Source organism: Bos taurus, chromosome 19 (assembly GCF_002263795.3).
Source record: "Bos taurus isolate L1 Dominette 01449 registration number 42190680 breed Hereford chromosome 19, ARS-UCD2.0, whole genome shotgun sequence".
In the NCBI taxonomy this organism is placed as follows: domain Eukaryota; kingdom Metazoa; phylum Chordata; class Mammalia; order Artiodactyla; family Bovidae; genus Bos; species Bos taurus.
This window is the reverse complement of record NC_037346.1, coordinates 45,978,320-45,999,081: the sequence shown is the minus strand read 5'-3', so window position 1 is coordinate 45,999,081 and position 20,762 is coordinate 45,978,320. Positions and strand designations below refer to the sequence as shown.

Here is a 20,762-nt window from a genome sequence, read left to right as displayed (position 1 = left end):
GGGAGCACCCAGGTTCTCGGTCCAGTGGCCTCCTCATGGACACTTGCAGAGGCTTTGTTGAAACCTGAATTCCAGCATCACTGTTTGGCTCTAACTGCCTAGTGACCTATTTAGAAAATTAGGTTATGTTCCCATGACTGGCTTTTGGTGACTGGGGCTGGCTTTGGCGACGGCTACTTCCTTTTGGGGGTGCTGGCCAACCACAGGGCCGAGGGCAGTAGCTCTCACCTTTAACTGCACTGAAGAGTCACCTGGGGGCTTTAAAAGCTCCCCTCCAGGTACCCAGATGGCTCCTGAGACAAACTAGTCAGAATCTCCAAGATGGGGCCTGGGATCAAGGCTGTTAAAGCTCCCAAGGACGGCAAAGAGCAGCCCAGGTGGAGCCGCGCAAGTAGCTGAGAATCCACATCAAGCCAGTCAATATGGGCCCCTCAGCTCTCCTGCTCTGAGACACTGCACTCTGTTACAGCCTCTGCCCTGCCCCTTTACCTTTTTATTCCCTCCGCCAGGGACGTGTGTGATGTTGTCCAGGGACCCAATCTTCGACTGGACTCTATCCTTGAAGTCCAGCTTCTCAGATTTCACTTCCACTTGGCCACCTCCTGGAACACAACGTACAAAGGACACCGAGCCTCGAGTGAGGGCTCAGCCAGTGACTGCATGCAGACGCCAACCTGGAGGAGCAGCTAAGACCAGCTTTTATTTCGAGTGTGCTTTGGAACAAGTAGGTCCTTCCAAAGGGCTTGAAAACAATTTGCTTCATCTTCATGTTGTTTCTTTTTGTCTCACTAATCAGGGTGTACATCAAATATCTACTCAGCAAACTCTTTCTCCTTAGTGCAAAGGTAAAGGACAGCTCAGTTCAAGAGAAATTATTCTAAATCCTAAATTGGTGGGCTTGCAAGGAGTTGAGCCTTTCTATGCCAACATCCTGTAAGGCCTCGGAATTAAACTGAAGGGCAAAATGCACCCTTCATAAGGAAGGGCCCTGACATTTTCTCCCTCCTCAGACACTCAATGCCCTGCCCAAGTGTGGGAGACATGACCTGAGGAAGAGATGAACTACATTACTTTCTTTGGAAGGATAAAGCCACTCAACAAAGTTGCTCCACAGTGTGATGGGATGGTGGCCTCAGGAGAGGCAGAGAGATTCAACTTGCCCAAAATGTCCAAGGGAGACAGAAAATAATGACACTCTAGACTGCACTTCTGACCATCTCTCTTCCTGCAGTAATGGTTCAAGCCCCGGAGAGGACCTAAGGGAGAAGCCCTGCTCTGGACTCTCAGGCAGGAGTTAGAATCTAGATCTGGGCTCTCCAAGATGGTAGCCCGTGGCTACTTAAATTTTATTTATTTTTAAATTTTAATTTAATTTTTTTGGCTGCACCGCAGGGCTTGTGGGATCTTAGTTCCCGGATCAGGGAACGAACCTGGGACGGGCAGTGAAAGCGCCAAGACCTAACCTTTGGACTGCCATGGAATTTCTCAAATTTCATTAAATAAAATTGGTTCATTTCCTCAACTGCACCGGCCATATTTCAAATGCTCATCAGCCGCATATGGCGAGTGGCTACCACAGTGAACAGGACAGGTACAGAACGTTTCCACTGTTGCAGAAAGATCTACAGGCAGCACCAATTTCCGCATGGCATGAGATGGAGAGGGGAAGGGTGCGCATGGAGAGTTCCACAGTATCATTTCGGCGGGGACATGGCCATGACCCAGGAGTCCCATGTTACAGCTGGAGCAGTGGGTGAAATGTCCCTCCTCTTGGCTGAGGACCAAACTGGGGACCAAATCTACGGAGCCAGTCTTCGGGGGCCAGTTCAGGTTCTTCCCCAGCTTCAGAGGCCCTGTGCGCAGCCCGCTTGGAGAGCCGCGGGGTCAGGGTTTAGCTCAGCATCTGCCCTCCCTTCTACCTTGTCTTGGGCAACCTAGTCCCGCTCAGGAGCTACACACAGAGCCACACCTCCCAGGCCCCAGCAAGCTCCACCCCCAACACTCTTCTTGATGGCCCATCCCATCCATCCTTCCCACCCACTTCCGGAGAAGGCACCGCCCCATCCGGTCCCGCCCCCTGGCCACCCCGCCCAGTCTTGCCTTCTACAAGGGCTATGCCTTCTACAAGGGCTACCTGGCTTATGATGGATGTTGCCTAATGAGCCACACTTGGAGGTCACCTTGCTCAGATCCACTGGTTTGTAGACTATTTGCACCTGGAGGGGAGAGAGAACGAGAGAGAGTAAAACAGGATTATTTTGTTGGGAGTGAAACAATGAAAAGCAGCAGGACAGCATTTCCGGTCTGCCACGAGGAGCACACCCTAGTACTGATAGGAAAATGTGTTGGAATTCTGCCAACCCTGCCCTGGGAATGAAATAAATGGAGTGCCTTCGATCCCACAGGACAAGGACCCTCAGAGAAATACAGGGCTACCTCCCCATAGGGGCAAGGCCCACACCACTGGTTTAGCAAACATACGTGAAAATGTCATTCTCTTTCCTGACATGAAATCGACAGATCGCATTCAGTGAGGACAGAAAGAAAGAAGGGGTCCGTGTGTGCAGCATCTGAAAAATCTCGGCAAAGCAAGAGAGCCGTGTCTGCTGGGCCTCTGAGAGCAGAGGGCGGGGTGGGGTGGTTAGGAGCACCTTCTCCCAGAAGCTTCACCAACCCCAGTACCCCTACAGCAGAACAACGATGGTCAGCGAGCAGGGACGAGCACTTCGGCGACCTGGGAAGAGTGAAGCGCCAGGTGGAGCCTGGGCACACAACATCCTGGACAGTTTGGTTCTTTACAGAAAAGAGCAAAGGAACACGAGCAGGACGGTCAGGCGGCACAGCAAGAATCACGGGTTTAGTGTCTCAGGGAAGCTCAGCAGACACACGCGGGGAGGCCTAAGGGCCCCAGGGCTCAGAGCCGCCCTAAGGGTCCAGCATGTGGCCCAGCCACACAGCCACCCCCCGGCCGCCTGGAGGAGACACCCCACAGGGACCCAGCGTCAGCAGAGGGGGTCTCCTTGAGGAAATCTGCACAAAACCATGACTGTGGAAGCCCCTGATGGTCACGGGGTGACACGTCCCTTGTGTGAGGTCACCTGAGGACACAGGAGGCCAATCACCACTGAGCCAGTGGGCTCCTGCTCCCCGCCCTGGAGTTACCTGGAGGAATGGCCTTGTGCCCGAGAATGGGTTTAACGAGCACATCAAGGAGGAGTTTTTACTTAGGTCTAAATCATCTGGAATAATCCCAAATTACGTTCATCAAAATCATGTTGGCGTTTGTCGATTACTGGCAGAGTTGATGGAAGCTGACCAGGGGACGTGGCCTGTGTGCGTAGGTGTGGGGAGGGAGGCGCGGGGAGCCCTCGCCTGTGGGGGTGGGTGGGTTAATGAGGGGTTCTGAGCCTGTGCTCCAGGTGGGGTGCTGGAGATGGGGGGACAGAGGGGCTGTGGAAACTACCCCCTCTTTCCTCGCAGGAGCAAGATGAAAGCAAAGGCTGGTGTGTGCGAGGTTCTCTCTCCTCTTTTCAGCCTCAGTTTAGGGGGGTGAGGGTGTAACCAGTTGCGGAGGAGGAAGGCATGATGGAGGGGAGGGAAGGGGAGGGGAGAGAAATGGGGGAAGGCGGGGGAGGATGGGAGCCAGGACAGGGAGATGCTCAGGTGGTTGAGGCTGGGGAGGGAGGAAGCCAGGCTCCGGATTGAAGCCAGGAGTCAGATGAGGCAGGGAGAACCGCGGGAAGGAGCAGGGCCTGCCTGCTGGGGAGTTACATCCCAGCTGAGGAGGGGCCCCCTGCCAGGCCAGGGGCCCACAGCCCCCCAAGCGCCTGAGGCTGACATTGCGCAGGGACTTATCACCCTCAGCAACCTTTCACCAGGAGAAGAGCTATGACAGCTCCTACTGCAGCGGTCACAAGCCAACATCTTGTGGCTCTCTGCCGGGTCCCAGGCTAGTCCGCCGGCCCATAGAGTGCAGGACAGACGGGCGACGCTCCTGGGGAAGTCCCTCGAGGTCGTAGGCACTGCCCTCCCAGCAGCAGGCATGTACCCCCTCCCCCAAGCTTCCGCCGGAAGGAGCGGTCTGCTGACTGTGGCCACTGGACCCCACGCCTCCAGCCCCAGCAGCACAACCTCCCATCAGCCGACCAGACACGAGTTAAACCGGAAAGCACATGTCTTTCCTGCTCTGGCTGAAGCCCGCTTTCGGCAGGGAAGCCAGGAGTCAAATCTAAAACAGTAATGTCACCCAGGGCCCGTGGTCAGGCCAGCAGCAGGTGCAAGTGGTCCCCACCCTTCTCTTGGCAGAAGACAAGGTGGCAGTGGGACAGGAGAGCAGGGACGGGGGGCACTGGGGGGGGACACTGAGCAGACACTGGTGAGGAAGCGTTAGTGAAGCGCCATGCAGCAGCCTCGGGGTGAGTGCCCACCACTCTGGGGGCCACAAGGAGTCAGTGGCAGAGCCTACCCCGGGTGCTCAGGGCAGGAGGCAGCAGCACATTGCAAGAATAAACCCTCAGGTCTGGATGTGGATGATGTATGGGTAGAGGCTGGGCACTTTCTGGACAGAGCACACCCCCCAGGGCTTCCACTGTCCTATAAACCGCCCCCTCCCCAGCGCTGCCAGCTGGGGACCAGATGCCTGCTCTCACAAGCCATTCTCCTCCCCAGGGGTGGACCTCAAAGGGGCTTGAATCTCCTGCTCCCTAGAATGTTTCAACATTTGCCTACGGCCGACCAAGAGAGGCTGTGGAGAAGGGGGGCCGAGCCTCAGGATGCTGAATCTGCACCCAGTTTGGTCACTTGGAAGATCCCAGCAGAGCTGATCAAGTGGGCAGGCAAGAATGAGGATGTCAGCCCCAAATCTCTGGGATGCATCCAGTGGGGACTCAGGGAGTCCCCAGGGACACCTGGAGGCAGCCAAATGTCAAAGGGCTCCAAGCAGCATTTCTGTCCCCCCTCAACTGCAGGCTGCTCCCTGTACTTTTGTTGGGCTCTTTCGCATCTGGAGCTTCTGCCAGGGGTGGAACTGGTTTCAAACAAGAGCCAAGAGGCTTACGAATCAGCTCATCCCTCGCAGATGCAGAGGACAAACCGGAGCAGAGCCTGGCTGGCCTCTGCTTGTCCCGAGGCAGGACCTTGGTATGGGCCAGCTGTTCCCAGTGGAGCCCCTTAAAGCGAACCTACCCGGGTGATGGAGGAGGTGGTGTCAGAGCCCAGTGTCAGGTGCCACCACCTTCAGCTCTAATTCAGATGGGCTGTGGGGCTCCCTGTGAGCGGGCGTGACAATGGGGCTGGGAGGACCCCGCTTCCAGGAAAGGGTCGGAGGACCAGTCACTCGATCTGCCCATGCAACAGGGCACCCCTCCTGGACCTGTGGGTGCGGGGAGTCTGGGCTACGTTTACTTGGAGACCCGGATAGACTCTGAGCCTGAGCATGGTTTATTCTATGCAATGTCTCACAAGTACAAACACTCATGCCACTTCTCAAACCCGGAACCACAGCTGGAAAGTGTGACGGTACTCACACTGCCGCCTCCTGGCACGTGTTTGATATTATCCTTTGAGCCACACTTGGACTGGACGTTGCTAAGATCCAGCTTCTTATTAATTATCTGCACCTTTGACAGCCAGAAAAAAGGATGAGTGACACACCACACCCAGACGTGTCTGCTGCACAAACACACTTGCTGCCGGCTGCAGGCCTGAGAGGAGGGCAGGCCGGTTCACACCTCCCTGGGGAGCATTCCAGAGCTGTGAGTGGTTGGAGATGGACCCCACCTTACTGCCCTGGGCTTACAAAACAGATCCGTCAGAAGTGGCTCTTCCCTTTCTGGGAGGATTGCAGTAGGGCGGCCTCCCCCGTCAGAGAGCACCTCGGAGGTGGGGGTCACCAGGTTGAGATGGAGCAAAATGTGCTCAGTCACATTATTAAATGAATAAATAAAAGGTCCTCGCTGTGGCCTCATTCATACGCCTACCAGACCCATCTGAACATTCACCGAGACCTTTACCTGGCTGTCCTCAGGTCTCTGGGCACTGCAGTCACCTGCAGGTATATTGTTAAAATCCCAGATCCCACTCCTGACCTTAGGCTTCTGAAAAGCTCCCCTGGTGTTTCGTTCCGGTTCAAGAATCCCTGACTTCATGGGGAGGACATGGGTAGATTTATGGAGAAGGTAAATCCAGACCCCTTCAGGGAAGGCCTGTGTCTCTTGGAAGGCAGGGTGAGTGCCCGCCCTTCCATCCATTGGCTGGTCCTTGGCCATGAACGCCCAGGCACTCAGAGGGAACAGCACTCCCAGGCACCCTTCCCTAAGTTTTCCTGAGCAGGTGTGGGGATGGTAGAGACCATACTGTATTTCTGCAAGGCTCCCTTTTTTCCAGGCACCACGGAAAAAGTGTGAGGCTATTAACATTCGGGGGAGGGGGGGATTTTTATCTAATTTGTTTGTGTATGAATACCTAGCGGAGGCGAGCTGAACGCCACGATTTGTCTGCGAGAGCAGTGATCCACCATCACCAGCTGTCCCTCATCAGGGGGCTCAGTATTTGCAAACAGGAGGCCTTAGTTTTTATCAACCACAGGTATGAACAACTGCCAGCTAAAGTTCCCAATGAAGTACCAGCACACCCTCTAAAATTCTGGAAAAGTGGCAGTTGCTGCCGGGGGGCCCACTAACCCTGAGGCCGGGGGTGGTCAGAGCCTGGGCTTATCTCAGGAGAAGGGTCCCAAATCTGACCCCAGAGCCGGCCATCAGGGGTCCACAGGTCTTCAGCCAATGGAGGAAATAAGGACGTGATAGCAAAAGTTATCCATCCTACCATTTTGATATTAAAATGGCCTTTTCCTCCAATAAGATAAAAAAAAATGACTTTCCCTTTATTAAATTGTTAATTATCAAATCACATTGGTAATAGATAATATTTATTTTTAAATATCATTAACCTGGCAAGCTAAATACAATAATTTTCTCTTAGGCTCCATCCCTGTTTTTTTCCTTAATTTAATTGATCTGGATTGAAAAACCTGGGAAATACATATCTAACCCACCTCTTTGTTTTCTTTTATGTTCCTTTAAAGTAAAAAGCTGTGTGTTTTTTTCATTAAGTAATATAAACTGTGTTCTTGAAAAACAGAGGTTCAAGAAAAAGTTTTCTTGCTACTTTAACACAACCACTACTGCATTTTCTTGTCCTCATGAATGCTCATATATAAAAATAAAAGTACCACTGCAGACATATAAATGTGTGCCTACTATTTTATATCTTGCTTTACCAAGTATTTGCCATGTTCTACAATCAGAAGCATTAATTTAAAAAATGTCCTATTCCATTTTGTGTTATCTATGCTATCAGATATTTATATTGATTTCATTTTAAATAATACAAACAGCCTTACCATGGACATCGTTCTACAAGGAGTTTTTCCCATTTTGTGGATCATTTTCATAGCACAAAGTCCCAGAAATACAATTTCTGGGCCAAAGTTATAAATATTCTAAAAACCCCACACACAGTCCTCCAAATGACTTTTTAAAGGGTCGGATTAATTTCTCCTGTGAGCACTGGTGAGAAAGTTTTACTATATTGCCACCAGCATTGTGCAATTAGAAGAAATTGTTTTTATTTCCTTGATTAAAATTAATAGATTTGTATTGTTGGCCTATTCTGCATTTTCTTTGATTATTATTAAAGTTGTTCCTTTGTCCTTTTTTGTTAGTAGTTGTATTTATTTTTCTAGCATACAAATGCTGACATTTTAATGTACTTCCTTTGTAACATTTCTTCCTCTGTAACTTCTCTGGTTTTTTGGTTTTTTTGGGTCGTGTCACGGGGCACCTGGGATCTTAGCTCTCCAACCAGGGATCAAACCCGGGCCCCTGCACTGGATGCGCAGAGTCGTAACCACTGAACCACCAGGGAAGTCCAACTTCTCTGGTTTTTAAGTGTAAAAACCATCCCTCATCTAGAGGCTGGATAAATACCTAATTCCATGTCGCCCTTTTCGCCTGCCACCTTACTGATGAAGAGGCCATCTAAAACCCAGAGAAGTTCAGTGACTTTCTCAAATCAGCCACAGAACCACACAGGAATCTAGATCTGGGTGTTCCTGCGACCACGGATACCTATGTAACAACAGTTTGCCTGAGTTGTCCTCAAGCCTGTTGTCTCATAAGCTAAATAGAAACAAGACTCTCTCTAGGTGAATGGTGATGTCTCTCCTCCCAGGCAGTAGGCGGCATCAGCCCGGGCTTGAGCTGAGATGAGGAGGTGGAACAGGTTTTCTCACCTGCTTCATAGGGAGTTGCTGTCACTGTCTGCATAATGTCTTTGAATCGTTTTGTCCCACCCTCAAATTTCAAGGAGTCCCACAAGCACTCCTGCTTTGGGGATCATTTTTTATTCATAACTTTCCACCAAATAAGTTCCAGAAGCAGACTTGCCTACTTGTTGCACAAGAGAACTGGAGCAGTTCAGAATAAGAAAGCACATACTTAACACACACAAAATAATAAAACAAGAAAACTGAAAAGACAGTTAAGAGAAGGGGAGGTCATCAGGACTGACCGATCATTACATTTAGCTCTGTGGAGAAGGAAATGGCAACTCACTCCAGTATTCTTACCTAGGAAATCCCATGGACAGAGGAAGCTGGCAGGCTACAATACGTGGGGTCACAAAAGAGTCGGACAAACTTAGCAACTAAACAACATTTAGCTCTGAGCTTCCCAGAAGTCAAAGCAAAAAGGGAAACGTGATGGGTTACATAACTCTAATCTGACAAAGAACACTGACCAGTTTTTCAAGGAGGATAGCCTTGTTTTCTGTACTAATCCTTACAAGAAAGTAATCAAATGACTCAAGAGACATGAAGCAATAATACAATGTGCAACAGACACAGAAATGTTTTCTCCAGGCTTCTTCTTGTTCCCACAAAAAAGGCAACAAACTTTTGTGGGATTTGGCAAGAGACATAAGGACATTTAGCAAGCAGACCTGAATTACTGTCAGTCCTCAAATTAAGTCAACACCCTTTACAGAATGGTAAATTTACAGAAAGGAAGAATAAAAGGGCAATAGTTGGCATTATGAAATTGGAATCCTGAAACTTAATTTCTCAACTAGAGTAAATGTGTGACATTGAGCCTCAGCTCCGAGCAGACACTGCAAATAGCCAAAGGGAAAAGCAATGTTTTGGAAGCTCCAAATTTTGATCCAGGAGACCACTAGTCAAGGGACAAATTCCTGTGGTCGGGGTTTGACCCTGGAGGAGAGGTTGGGGTGGCATGAGGCCGGGAGCAGGTCCATTTGGGTTTACTCCATTTCCTGGAGAACCCGAAATGGTTCCAAACCCACATCAGATCTTGTTCTGGTTCTGTTTGGGCTCAGATTTCTCGAGGTGCTCCAGATGGCCCAGCCCTGCCTCCACCCTCGGCAGCTCCCAGGCTGGCCAAGTGTCCTTGGGCCGCCCCTGGAGAGGCCTGTCTCCAGCAGTGTCTTGTGCTGGGCCCGGCTTGGCCTCACCAGGATCAACAGGCCCAGTGCTGAGGACTGGGGGCTGGGATGTTCTGGAGGGAACCTAACCTGGGGAGAGCACTGGACACCCACAGCAAGCCTTCTCTTCAAGTCCAAAGTGGTCAGCTTGAGAACTGACACTGGAGATCGAATATTAGAGGAGACATTTCCATAGACAGAGGAGCCTGGCGGGCTGCAGTCCAGAGGGTCACAAAGAGTGGGGCGTGACTGTGCAAACAGAGTGCCCCTTTGCAACTGTTTATACTGCTCCTTTAAACAGCGACTGATCCAAGACGCTTTAAAATGATGGAATTTATACAAGATTGTTTTTTGTAAACACAGATGCTGTGGACGGGGAGAGACGTCCAGAGGGTCTCAGAGTTACAAGGCTGCCCCCCAGGAGGGGCCCCGCCTGGTTCTGCACAGCCTGACACCTCAGATCAAGTTCAGTTGAGTCCCCGGCCCTGATCCAGGACAAGCAAACTATCCTAGGTACAGACTCACTTTATTTACTCTGCAAAGATGTTCTACACTTGTACTTTTCAAAAGGAGACTTGAAATTTTGTCAACAAATATAACAATTTTTTAAAACACTGTAGGGCTCCAGAGACAGACACTTATAGCATGCTGTTGCCATCTTGTGGCCATCTGGAACATCGCAGCTCAAGCCTGTCCAAGCCCTTCAGCTCTGATGGTTTTCAGTCCTGCATGGGGGGCCTTCGCATCCCAGCTCCTGGCTTGCACATTCTCAGAGGAAGTGACTTTAGCTCCATCTGCTCAAAGCCAACCAGAACCACGTCCCATGCTCTGGTCATGACTCTGCAATTCCCTTTTCACCTTGGAAACCACAAGTATCCCCGCAGTTCTCCTTACCTGGCTGTCTCAGCCCAGATGAACTCCTCTCTCACTCTGGGAGGTACCTGGGACCTCTGCTCTCCACTGACCCCCCAGAGAAGCTGCTGAGGTTGGTGCTGCCCTAACCTCGGCTGGGCCCACACTCACCTTCTTATTCAACACCCTCTCCGAGACTGACTGTGGAGCCTGAGGCTCTGCCGGGGGTGGGGGTGGGGGGGTGGCTGCCCTCCACTATCCCTTTGTCTTCTCCATCCTCTGCTGTTGGGACACAGGAGACCCAGCAGGGACCTCCCTCTGTCAGCTGTTAACTCTCCAAAGCTCACATGTAAACAAACAAAGCTCCACCCTAACCCACACCCCTCTGCCACCCCAGCTGGTGCCAGTTTTAGCTTTATTTTGCTTTTGTTCTCAGTATCTCCAGGTGCAGTTTCCCAGGAGTCCTCAGTCTGTGTCCCCAGCAGTATATGGCGGGGGGGGGGGGGCGGCGTGCGGTTCAGGCGGGTACGAGAACTGTCCTTTTAAAGACTTGATGATGGTCCTAAATAAGGATCTGTCCTGTCTTCTCTGCTTTGTTGGTGATAATTGTGTGCAACACTCCACAACGCAGGTGACCCTCAGTGTGGAGAACCCTCAATGGTGCAGCAGGCTCCTCCCTCCTGCATAAGCTTCCCTGGCCAACCTCTCCTTTTGCCCCTGCTTAATCAGCTCAGTGTCTCTCTCTCCTGCCTAGGCCTTGGGGTAGGAACTCGGCACAGGGCCTGGCACTCAGAAGTGCCCCAGAAATGCTGGTTGAATGAATAAAGGAAAGAAAGAAGGAATCAGTTTGTGATGCTATTGTATGCTCCATTTTCTAAATTTATTTCTGTCTTCTCTTTGTGTATTATTTCTTTGCTTGTATTCTTTTTCTCTATCAATAAGAACATAATTTATATGCTGCAGTTAATTTTTTTTAAATTAAAGCATTTAAAATGATGAATTCCTTCTAAGTATAATTTGGGGGCATTGCCACATAATTTATGGCATTTGTAACCAAGACATTTGGAAAAGGCATTTTCATTTCTAAACTGAATGAGCAGTGACAAAGGAAAATTTGATTTTTGAGCATTTGTGGTCATGTTAACAAGATACATATAATGAAGTTTGTGTATCACACTGAGGTTAGAAATGATAAGCAATTTCTGCTTCTCTATATTTATATGTATTTTTCTTTGTGGACTAAATAGATTATTGACACATCTGAACTCTTAACAACAGATAAACCCTTTTCCTTACAGTTTGATTCCTTGTATTTGTTCATTTTTCCTTTTCAATTATATGAACTATGTTCTTTTATTAAAAACATAGATATTTTACTAATATCTACTGTGACACTTCCAGTCACAACTGTATTTCTATCCAGTTTTTTTTTTTTTTTAATTCTTTTTGATTACACTGCATGGCATTTGAGATCTTAGTTACCAGACCAGTGGAAGTACAAAGTCTTAACACTGGACCGCCAAGGAAGTCCCTCCATTTTTTTTTTCTAATTAGAAATGGTTTCACTGTAAAAAATTTAGGAAGAAAGGTAAAAATAGAGGAAAAGAATCAGTCACAATTTCTCTGAGCCACTATTAGCGTTTTGTCATATTTGTCTTCTATACACGGCTTTTATACAAGTGGTAGATATAACCTACAAAATTTATACAATTTTTTTAACTTATTTATAGTTTTTATAATTGTAAAAATTATCTTCAAAGATAATTATTAATGACTGCAAATATTTTATAGTATGGCATCACTATTATTTCTAATTTAGACTTTTGAGTTGTTTTGTTTGGCAATTAATAAAGCACAATCTGCATTCTTGTGCATGAAGCTTCTTCTGAATTTAGAGCCTTCTTTCTTTCCTTGATTTTGAGTATACAGCATTTACTGTACATCAAGTCTGAAGCCAGAGGGACACAAAGATCTCAAGGTGACCTTCAATCTAGTCCAGAGGAAGGGGATATGAGATCCTTCAACAGACCACTGATTCAGCAGAATTAAACTGTGAAAACTAAGAATAATTCTTTATTATATCCAAAAGACTGCAGGGATTCGCACCCTCTCCAGGATAGAAGGATGTTAATTTCATATCGCTTACACCTGCAGTGGGTCCTTTTTGTTTCTGTTTTTTTAGGTGTTTTAATTGCTGGTTCTTTGTGTCTGAACTCCCCCCTCCACGATCCCCCTAAGAATAGCACTGGGACAGACTCTGGGGAGGGGGTGCAGGACCTAGGGCCTGACCTGGGCTGGGTCTGAGTCATCTGAGGAGCCAGGTGCTTGGAATCTGAAAATAGCAGGAGGGGCAGGACCAGAAGAGGGGAAAAAAAAAAAAATTAGTCCCAGATCCAGGGTTCGTGGGAGGCTCCAGCAGTCAGGGTTGAGACCAGAGGTCAGTAGGTAAGAATTCAGGGACAGGGGTTTCAGCCTGGACTGCTGAACCCCTGGAAACCCCTGGGGTGGCCCCCTTCGAGACTCTCAAGGTTCATGGTAAGGCTCTGGCACTAGGATTTTTTAAAAACAAGTTCTGTTTTCTTTTCAAATTAATTTTATTTTAGGTTGCACTGGGTCTTGGTTGCTTCGAACGGGGCGGGGGCTACTCTTCCTTGCGGTGCACAGGCTCTGGGCACACAGGCTTAGTTGCTCCCTAGCCTGTGGGATCTTCCCAGACCAGGGATCAGTACCCATGTCCCCTGTATTGGCAGGTAGACTCTTATCCACTGTACCGCGAGGGAAGTCCAGGCATGAGGATTTTTAAAAGAATCCTTCCCCCTCCCTACCCCAGATGATTCTCCTTTGCAGTCACAGGAGAACTGCTGCTCCTTCCTCCCCTTCCCAATTCTGGTGGATCCAGCTGGTTAGGTTAAAGTGGCCAAGTGATTATTTGAATTTTCCTTTAAAAGTAATTTTGTTTTGGACTCCTCATGTTCACTGTAGCAAATCATGAAATCAGAGAAGAGTATGAAGCAGAAAACAGACGTTTTACATTTTTTTCCCAACCAGCAACAGTCTAACATCAGTTAGACTGATGTGCGCTTTTCAGTCTCTGCAGGTTTATAAACCTGTCCTGCTCCTCCTCCTTCAGCGTGTCACCTACTGAGGAAGTTGGGTTATTCTTCAGTCTCTTGAAGTGTTGTCCCTTTTACTGTATATGCTGGGCCAAATAAGAGGCCACAGGGACCCAGAGATCTCACAAGGACCTCCAGGGACCTTCAGTCCAGTCATTTTTTCTTTTTAATTTTGGCTGATCTCGGTCTTCGCTGTGGCACGCAGGCCTCTCCTGTTGCCACGCGCGGGCTTCTTGTGTTACAGGGCACAGGCTCCAGGGTGCACTGGCTCAGTAGTTGAGGCACACGGGCTTAGCTGCCCCGAAACATGTGGGATCTAAGTCCCCCGACCGGGGATCCTCTGCATTGGAAGGTGAAGTCGCTCAGTCATGTCCGACTCTTTGCAAGTCCATGGATTGTAGCCTGCCTGCCAGGCTCCTCTGTCCATGGAATTGTCCAGGCAAGGATACTGGAGTGGGTTGCCATTTCCTTCTCCAGGGGATCTTCCCGACCCAGGGATCGAACCTGGGTCTCCCACACTGCAGGCAGACTCTTTACCATCTGAGCCACCAGGGAAGCTCTTGGAAGGTAGATTCTTAACCACTAGACCACCAGCGAAGTCACCAGTCGAGTCACCTCAAGAGGCCTTCTGCTTGGATCGATCCCAGGGACCTTTTTTTCCCTTTTGTTTTCTTTTTTTTTTTTTTAATCTATTTTTTTGTTTTTCCTGGAGATTAATCTGTTGATCTTGTGGTTATGGCTCAGGTTTTCTTTGTTTCACACAGTTTTCTAAGTTTTGCAAGGAATTTACGAGGACGCTGTTACTCCCCTTTTGGCCACTTCCCCACATCTCCTTCCCCAATAAACCCCAAGAAAAGTCCACCTTTCTCCTTTCATCGTCAAGTCTGTAGCTGTGGACAAGCATCTGCACCCATGCGGTACAGCCATAACCTGGGGGCAGCCTCTCCCTTTCCATCCTAAGCATGAGTCACTGGCCCTCAGGCCACCGGACTCCTCCCCAACCACTGCATCCGGCAGCTCGGGTGCGAGGGGCGGGTTCCTCCCTGCTTAGCCTTGTCACTGCTGCTTCAGCAGGGTTTTGAGCACGGGGCCAAATGCTGCCCAGACCCTCCAGGCCGACCTCAGGTGAACTCGGGGATGACGGGGTGCAGCCCGGGCTGGGGGAGCCAGTGTGTGACAGAGCCCCACGGGCCAGGAGTCGCTGCCCATCACAGCCTCCTCTGGCCGCGATCGCGCTGGTCACAGCCCCGCGGTCTTCTCAGTGGTTCAGAGCTGGCCGTGTCGGGTTTTGTCTTTCAGTTTTCAAAACAGAGGCGAACACTCTGTGCCATGAAACCCCAGAGCTGGGGGTGGGGTTCAGATGCCAGTGGGAAACGTCCCATCACCTTGGAAACCCACTCCCGGTCAGCTTCAAGCCAGTTGCGCCAGAGCCCCCCCATAAGGAGACAGGCAATGTGTCTTTAAGTAGCACAGCAAACACTGCAGGGAGGTCAACACTGCTCAGGCCCAGCCTTGTGGCCCAAAGACCCCAAGAGGCACCCAGACCTCCCTGCTGGGCAGGACCCAAGGATGGGAAAGGGCAGCAGGAGGCCCTGAAGCTCCACGGGGATAAAGGGCAGGGTTTCAGGCAAAGGCCACTGACATGGACCAAAGGCCTCTGAGACCCCTCCCTCCACAGTGACCCAGGCCCCAGTCAAGAGTGATTAATAAAATCAGGAGCCTGGGGGGCGCTCTGGACTGAAGGGACACATTGGCCCTTGCCCACCAGGAGGCGCTCTGCTCCAGAAACAGTCCAGCTAAGAAGGCTCAACACAAGAGGTGGGGGGGAGGGGGTGTCCTTGTCCTCTGCTCCCCACCACACCCTGTTCTCCCTGCTCCATCCCCCTCCCCGGTGCTGGGGGGCAAGGAGCGTTGTCATGGTCTGAATTGTGTTCCCCAAATCCACAGGCTGCAGTCCTAACTCCCAGTACCTCCCAACGGGACTGTGTTTGGAATAGGGTCTCTAAAGAGGTCATTAAGTTAATATGAGCTCACTGGGGTGGGCCCTAAGCCAATAGGACTGGTGTCCTTACAGGAGGCAGGACTGGGACATAGTGACACCCAGAGAGGGACCAGTGAGGACACGAGGGGAAAGCAGTACCTGCAGGCACATGAGACAGGCCTCAGAGGAGACCAGCACCTTGACCTTGGACTTCTGGGCTCTATGAGGAATTACATCTCTGTTGTATAAGCCCCCCAAGTTCGTGTTAGTTTTTTTTTCTTGGCGGCACCTAAGTTCCCCAACCAGGGATCACACCCATGCCCTCTGCAGCAGAAATGTGGAGTCTTAACCACTGGACCACCAGACAAGTCCCCAGTTGGTGGCATTTTGTATGTCACCCTAGGAAACTCACACAGTGGGGGAGGGGGTCAAAGAGAGGAGGAGGGGTCCAGGCTGTGCCCACATCCCTCCACCCAGGCTCTTGGAAGCTCATTTTCTCCACCTTTGGGAGACCCAGAGATGACGTGAGCACCCATTTGTCCCTGGAAGAATCAGTTGTTCAAAATGGTATCACGAAATTCCCCAGAATTGGGACCTAAACACATGTTCAACCAATGCCAGAGACACCCGCCTGAACACTGGTTGTCTCATGGTCTCAACCACAAGGAAGCTGGGGAAGCCCCTGCAGGCACCCACTTTGAGAACCCCCAGGTCGTGGGGCTACCACGCTGTCACCTCTGATCGATCCCATCAGCAGGGGCTGAGGTGACCGAGGGAAGAACCGGTGCTGTCTCTCCACTGAGCTGGCACTGACAGCCTGCTGGTGACCCCAGCACAGAACTGAACCCTAACCCACAGTCTTTCCTTCAAGAGGTCAGGGAGGGGCCTATGCTATGGGGCGGGGGCGGGACGCAGGCTGGTGGTGGGAGCAGATGGGCTCCCCGTACCTTCCCCATCCCGCCCAACCCCGCCATGCCCGCTCCGGGCGCCCCGGGGCAGACACACACACAGCCAGTCTCGCATACGCCCTTACCTTGCCACCTCCTGGCTGGTGCTTCAGGTTTTCCGTGGAGCCGATTTTGGACTTGACGTTCTTCAGGTCTGGCATGGGCCCGGGAGCGGCCTGCAGGCGGCTCTTGGCTGCAGACGGCGACTTGGGGGGAGTGCGGACCACCGCCACCTTCTTGGGCTCCCGGGTGGGCGGGGTCGGCAGGGAGGGTGTGCGGGAGCGGCTGCCCGGAGTGCCTGGGGAGCCGGGGCTGCTGTAGCCGCTGCGGTCCCCGGATTTCCCAGATTCACCTGGAAAGGAGGGCGGGCGTGAGGCCAGGACCCAGAGGGACGGGAGTCAGAAAAAGGGTCTCTGTCCTGCGGTCCATTCCCAGAGTCAGGGCTGGACCAGGCCGGTAGGAACAAGGTCGGAAGTTCAGTCAATCCGGCGGGAGGCTGCCCTTGCCTCCATTTCTAGAGAAATGCCCCCTCTCCCCAGCCTCATTGCTTTGGGACAAAAATATCCTGCTTCCCAGGGAACCAACAGAGTGGTCGCCAAGTACCACTCAGGACTACTTCCCAGAGGTGAGCAACTCCGCCCAGTGTCCCTGGGGTCGGGAGCGGCTCCAGCCAGCTGAGTGATCTCAGACAAGTCACTTTCCTTCTCTGAGCTCAGAGGAAATAAATATAATGCCGACTGACAGGCTGGGCAGGGATACCTTGGCCTTTGCCCTGAATAAGGGTAATGCGATGGTGGGCCAAGGTCTCATCTGTATCCACTGGACTCTTTATTTTTTAAATTTATTTTTAGTCGGAGGGTAACTGCTTTACATTGTTGTGTTGGTTTCTGCTGAAGGGCAGCGTGAATTAGCTATAAGCATAGGAAAAAACAAAATACGTATATCCCTGCCCCACATCCCTCCCCTCCAGGTCATCACAGAGCACTGAGCTGAGCTCCCTGTGCTATAGCAGCTTCCCACTAGCTGTCTATTTCACACATGGTTCCACTGGACTCTAACCACAGGGTGAATTTTGAGCTGTTCATCAAGTTCAAGGCCCCTTCCCCGCTAGACCCCTATCCAACCTCCCAACTCCTCTCTGGTACCTGGGTTCCAGAATGGTATGCCTGCATCTTGTCCATCAGTCCCTGTCTTTCGAAACAAGCCATGCCGCTTCACAGTCGCCCTGCCCTCCCCAAGAACGCCCTCCGCGAAAAGCCGCTGCCGGGCAAATAGCAGTGAGCCTTTCCGGACACAGGGCAGAGGCCACGCCCTCCAGGAGGGCTGCGGACGCCGCCCCTCTCCCAGCTGACCAGCCCTGGGCTCCTAACACGTGTCTCTCCCTGCACTCTTCAACCCCCCGTCACACTTCCTGGTTGGCTATTCTGTCTGCCTCTTGGATTCGTGTTTCACCAAATGTGGTCCAGGCACTCCTGCTTCGGGATCTCGAGAGCCGCCAAGGTGGCGGTGGCGGTGGCGGTGGCGGTGGCGGTGGCGGTGGCGGTGGGAGGGGGTGGGACCTGTAAGATACAGATTCCGGGGCCCCGTCTAGGCCGGATAGGATAGAATCTCTAGGGGCAGGGACTGCAAAACTGGTGCTTCCCTTTCTCCCAGGGATTCTAAAGCAGACTCCTGATTCTTGATTCTTGAGCAGGATTCTTGAGTCTGAGAGCCACTGGACTGGACGCTGTGCCCAAGTGGCGGCCTCACTCCCCTCCATTTCTGAGGGGCGGCCGATGCCCCCCACCACCCAGGAACCATGTGTACCAAACGGGAACCTGCTGGGCCCCAAGCAGGAGAAAGGGCAGCTCTCTGCAGGAAGCAATGTCTTCTCTTGTCAAGGAGAGGATGAGCACGAGGTTCTTGGTTGAATCTCTATGTCTGTTGGAAACTCCTCAAGGAGTCAAGCTCTGCAGCAAGAGGACAAGTAAAGCCTCCAGGCTCAGAGCCCCCTGCCCTCTGGCCCCCTGGCACACAGGCTGCCTGGTAGACCGGGTGGTTCCCCACCCTTTCTGTGCCACTGAACTACAGAGTGACCTCAGGCAAGTCCCTCGACCTCCTTCCCTAAGCCTGTGTGCTCATCTGGAGAACGGCGCCAGCGGCCAGAGCCCACAGGACAGGATCCCCACCACTCGCCAATGCAGCTTCCCCCTAACCTGATTAGGGCCGGTCCTAACTCCAGCACCCGCATCAGCTCAAGGCACCTGCTCCCCTGGCCCCACCCAGAGCCCCCGGCTGATGCCAAGAACACGCAGGATTAGGATCAGGATTGCCCATTGGACAGACACATCTGCACAAACCACTCGAGAAGAGGAGCAGGCATTCTGCCTGTTCCAACTTCAGGAATCCTACATTTCAAAAGCAGGTCCTCCCGGCTCTAACCTCCTACCCCCCACCCGCCTCCCCCCCCAGCCAACCAACAAGCTGCACGTGCAAAAGGCATGACCCCAGCTGGGCGAGGCAGGCTCAGAATTACCTCTCTCAGATTTTGCCCCTGCAGGGGGTGGTTTTTTCTGCACTTGCATGGTTGCTTAAAAAGAAAAATCCACAGAAAGCCTCATTATCATCAAGCTTGAAAAGGCCTCAATGAGAGTTTTTGTTTTTTATGCAGCAGGTGCAGGGGGGGTGGTGGTGGGGGGGAAGGTGGGAATGGGGTCAGGGAGCAGGGGCACGGGCTAGCAGGAAACAAGGTCGACCTGGGGGGCCTGTCCTCTCCAGGGCCGTTAAGATCCAGAGAGAAACATGGGTTCTTGCTTCTAGTTATGACTCCAGTTGCATGAATCAACTGGCATAATGTAAAGTGAAGAAATGCAGGATCAAAATCATATATGAAATCCAGTCAGGAGTCTGTGAGTTCCCCTTGTATCATATGTACTCTATACATGAGGAAAAACCCGGGCTTCCCTGGAGGTCCAGTGGTGAACAATCCTCCTGGCCAATGCAGGGGACACGGGTTTGACCCCTGGTCCAGAAAGATCCCACGTGCCACTGAGCAAATAAGCCTGTGCTCTGCAACAAGAGAAGCCACTGCAAGGAGAAGCCCATACACAACAACAGAGTAGCCCTCACTCGCTGCAAGTAGAGAAAGTCCGAGCGCAGCAAGGAAGACCCAGTGTAGCAAAAACATAAATAAATAGTAATTAAAAAAATAAATAAACCCTATGGGAGAAAGTCAACCAATGGGCCTTAGTGAGCGGGTATCCATGCAGGCCCCACCCTACAGCAACCTCGCTAAACGCCACGGCCAAGATATGCAGGAGACCAGGACTCTGGGCAGCCACCCCTGGGGCCAAGGAGCAGCAGAGACCCTGGGGTGCTGGCCCAGGCCTCACACATAGGCCGCCTAAGACCCACAGGCCCCCTGAGTGCTGCCCTGGATCACACCCTGAGTCATGCACAGGCTAAACCCAGGTGCCTGGGACAGTCAGTCGTCAGGGCAGTGGGAAGGGTGGACTCAGCCTGGCTGTCCCCACTGGAAGCAAAATGGCTCGACTGAAGCCGTGGCTGGTACTCAGAACCCAGTGGCTTTTACTCACAGGAGCCCAGGAGAGGGGCCCAGCCTGTGAGTGCTCAGCTAAGGCCCTTAGGTTCTGTCAGAAGGTCCCTAACATCCCAGCAAGTTAGCAGGTGCTGCCTGCTATGTGAAGTCACACATAGTGTCCCACCCCTCATTAGGGGCTGAAAATCACCTCCCAGGTGGCGGGGAGCTGGGTGTCGCGGGATTTGAGAAGCTCAGAGAAGCCCCTTCTCCATCAGTTTTTAGTCAGTTATTAGTATTTTCCTCATGCTTAAAAGTCTGGTGAGACTTAGTCATGCAAACTCTCAGAGCCTCGATTTCTTCATGGTAAAAAGTGGGGATTCAATATCTAGCTCAGAAAATTAAAAGAATTAGAAAATGAATATTTGATGCTTCCTGAACCACAGGCATCAGTTGGCTACCAGAGGTTAACCGTCAGGGCCTCCGTGGCCAGCTCTCCCCATCCCCACCCGCCAACTAGGATTCCAGAGGAAGCCCTTCTCACCAGTACCTGGCGAGGTCTTCGGGGTGGGAGTGGTTTTTGCTGGAATCCGGGTGGCGTTGGCCTGGCCTTTCTGGCCTGGAGGGGCTGCTCCCCGGGGTGTGGCAATCTTCGTTCCAGGCTTACCATCCGCCCCCTGTAAACCAATGCACAGTAGAGTGTTTTTTTTTACAACTGGGAAGGGTTTCTGCCACCTGGCATCAATGCCAGCTCCACTCTACCAGCTTGACTCAAAATGAGGCTATGATTGGGGTGACGCTCTGCCAGCCAAATATAAGTGTCCCTTACCATGACAAAGATACACAAATCCACAGCC

At 51.5% G+C, this 20,762-nt stretch overlaps 1 protein-coding gene across 1 annotated transcript in view; it reads right to left on the bottom strand.

Annotated features, from left to right (window-relative positions):
• The window catches only part of MAPT (microtubule associated protein tau), a gene marked incomplete at its 5' end in the record, with an annotated part of 50,226 nt that overhangs the window by 4,498 nt on the left and 24,966 nt on the right, over positions 1-20,762 (bottom strand). Inside the window, 6 exon segments of the mRNA NM_174106.2 lie at positions 490-602; positions 2,135-2,216; positions 5,526-5,618; positions 16,475-16,740; positions 18,904-18,957; positions 20,456-20,582. Of these exon segments, the coding sequence (NP_776531.1) occupies positions 490-602; positions 2,135-2,216; positions 5,526-5,618; positions 16,475-16,740; positions 18,904-18,957; positions 20,456-20,582 (735 nt within the window).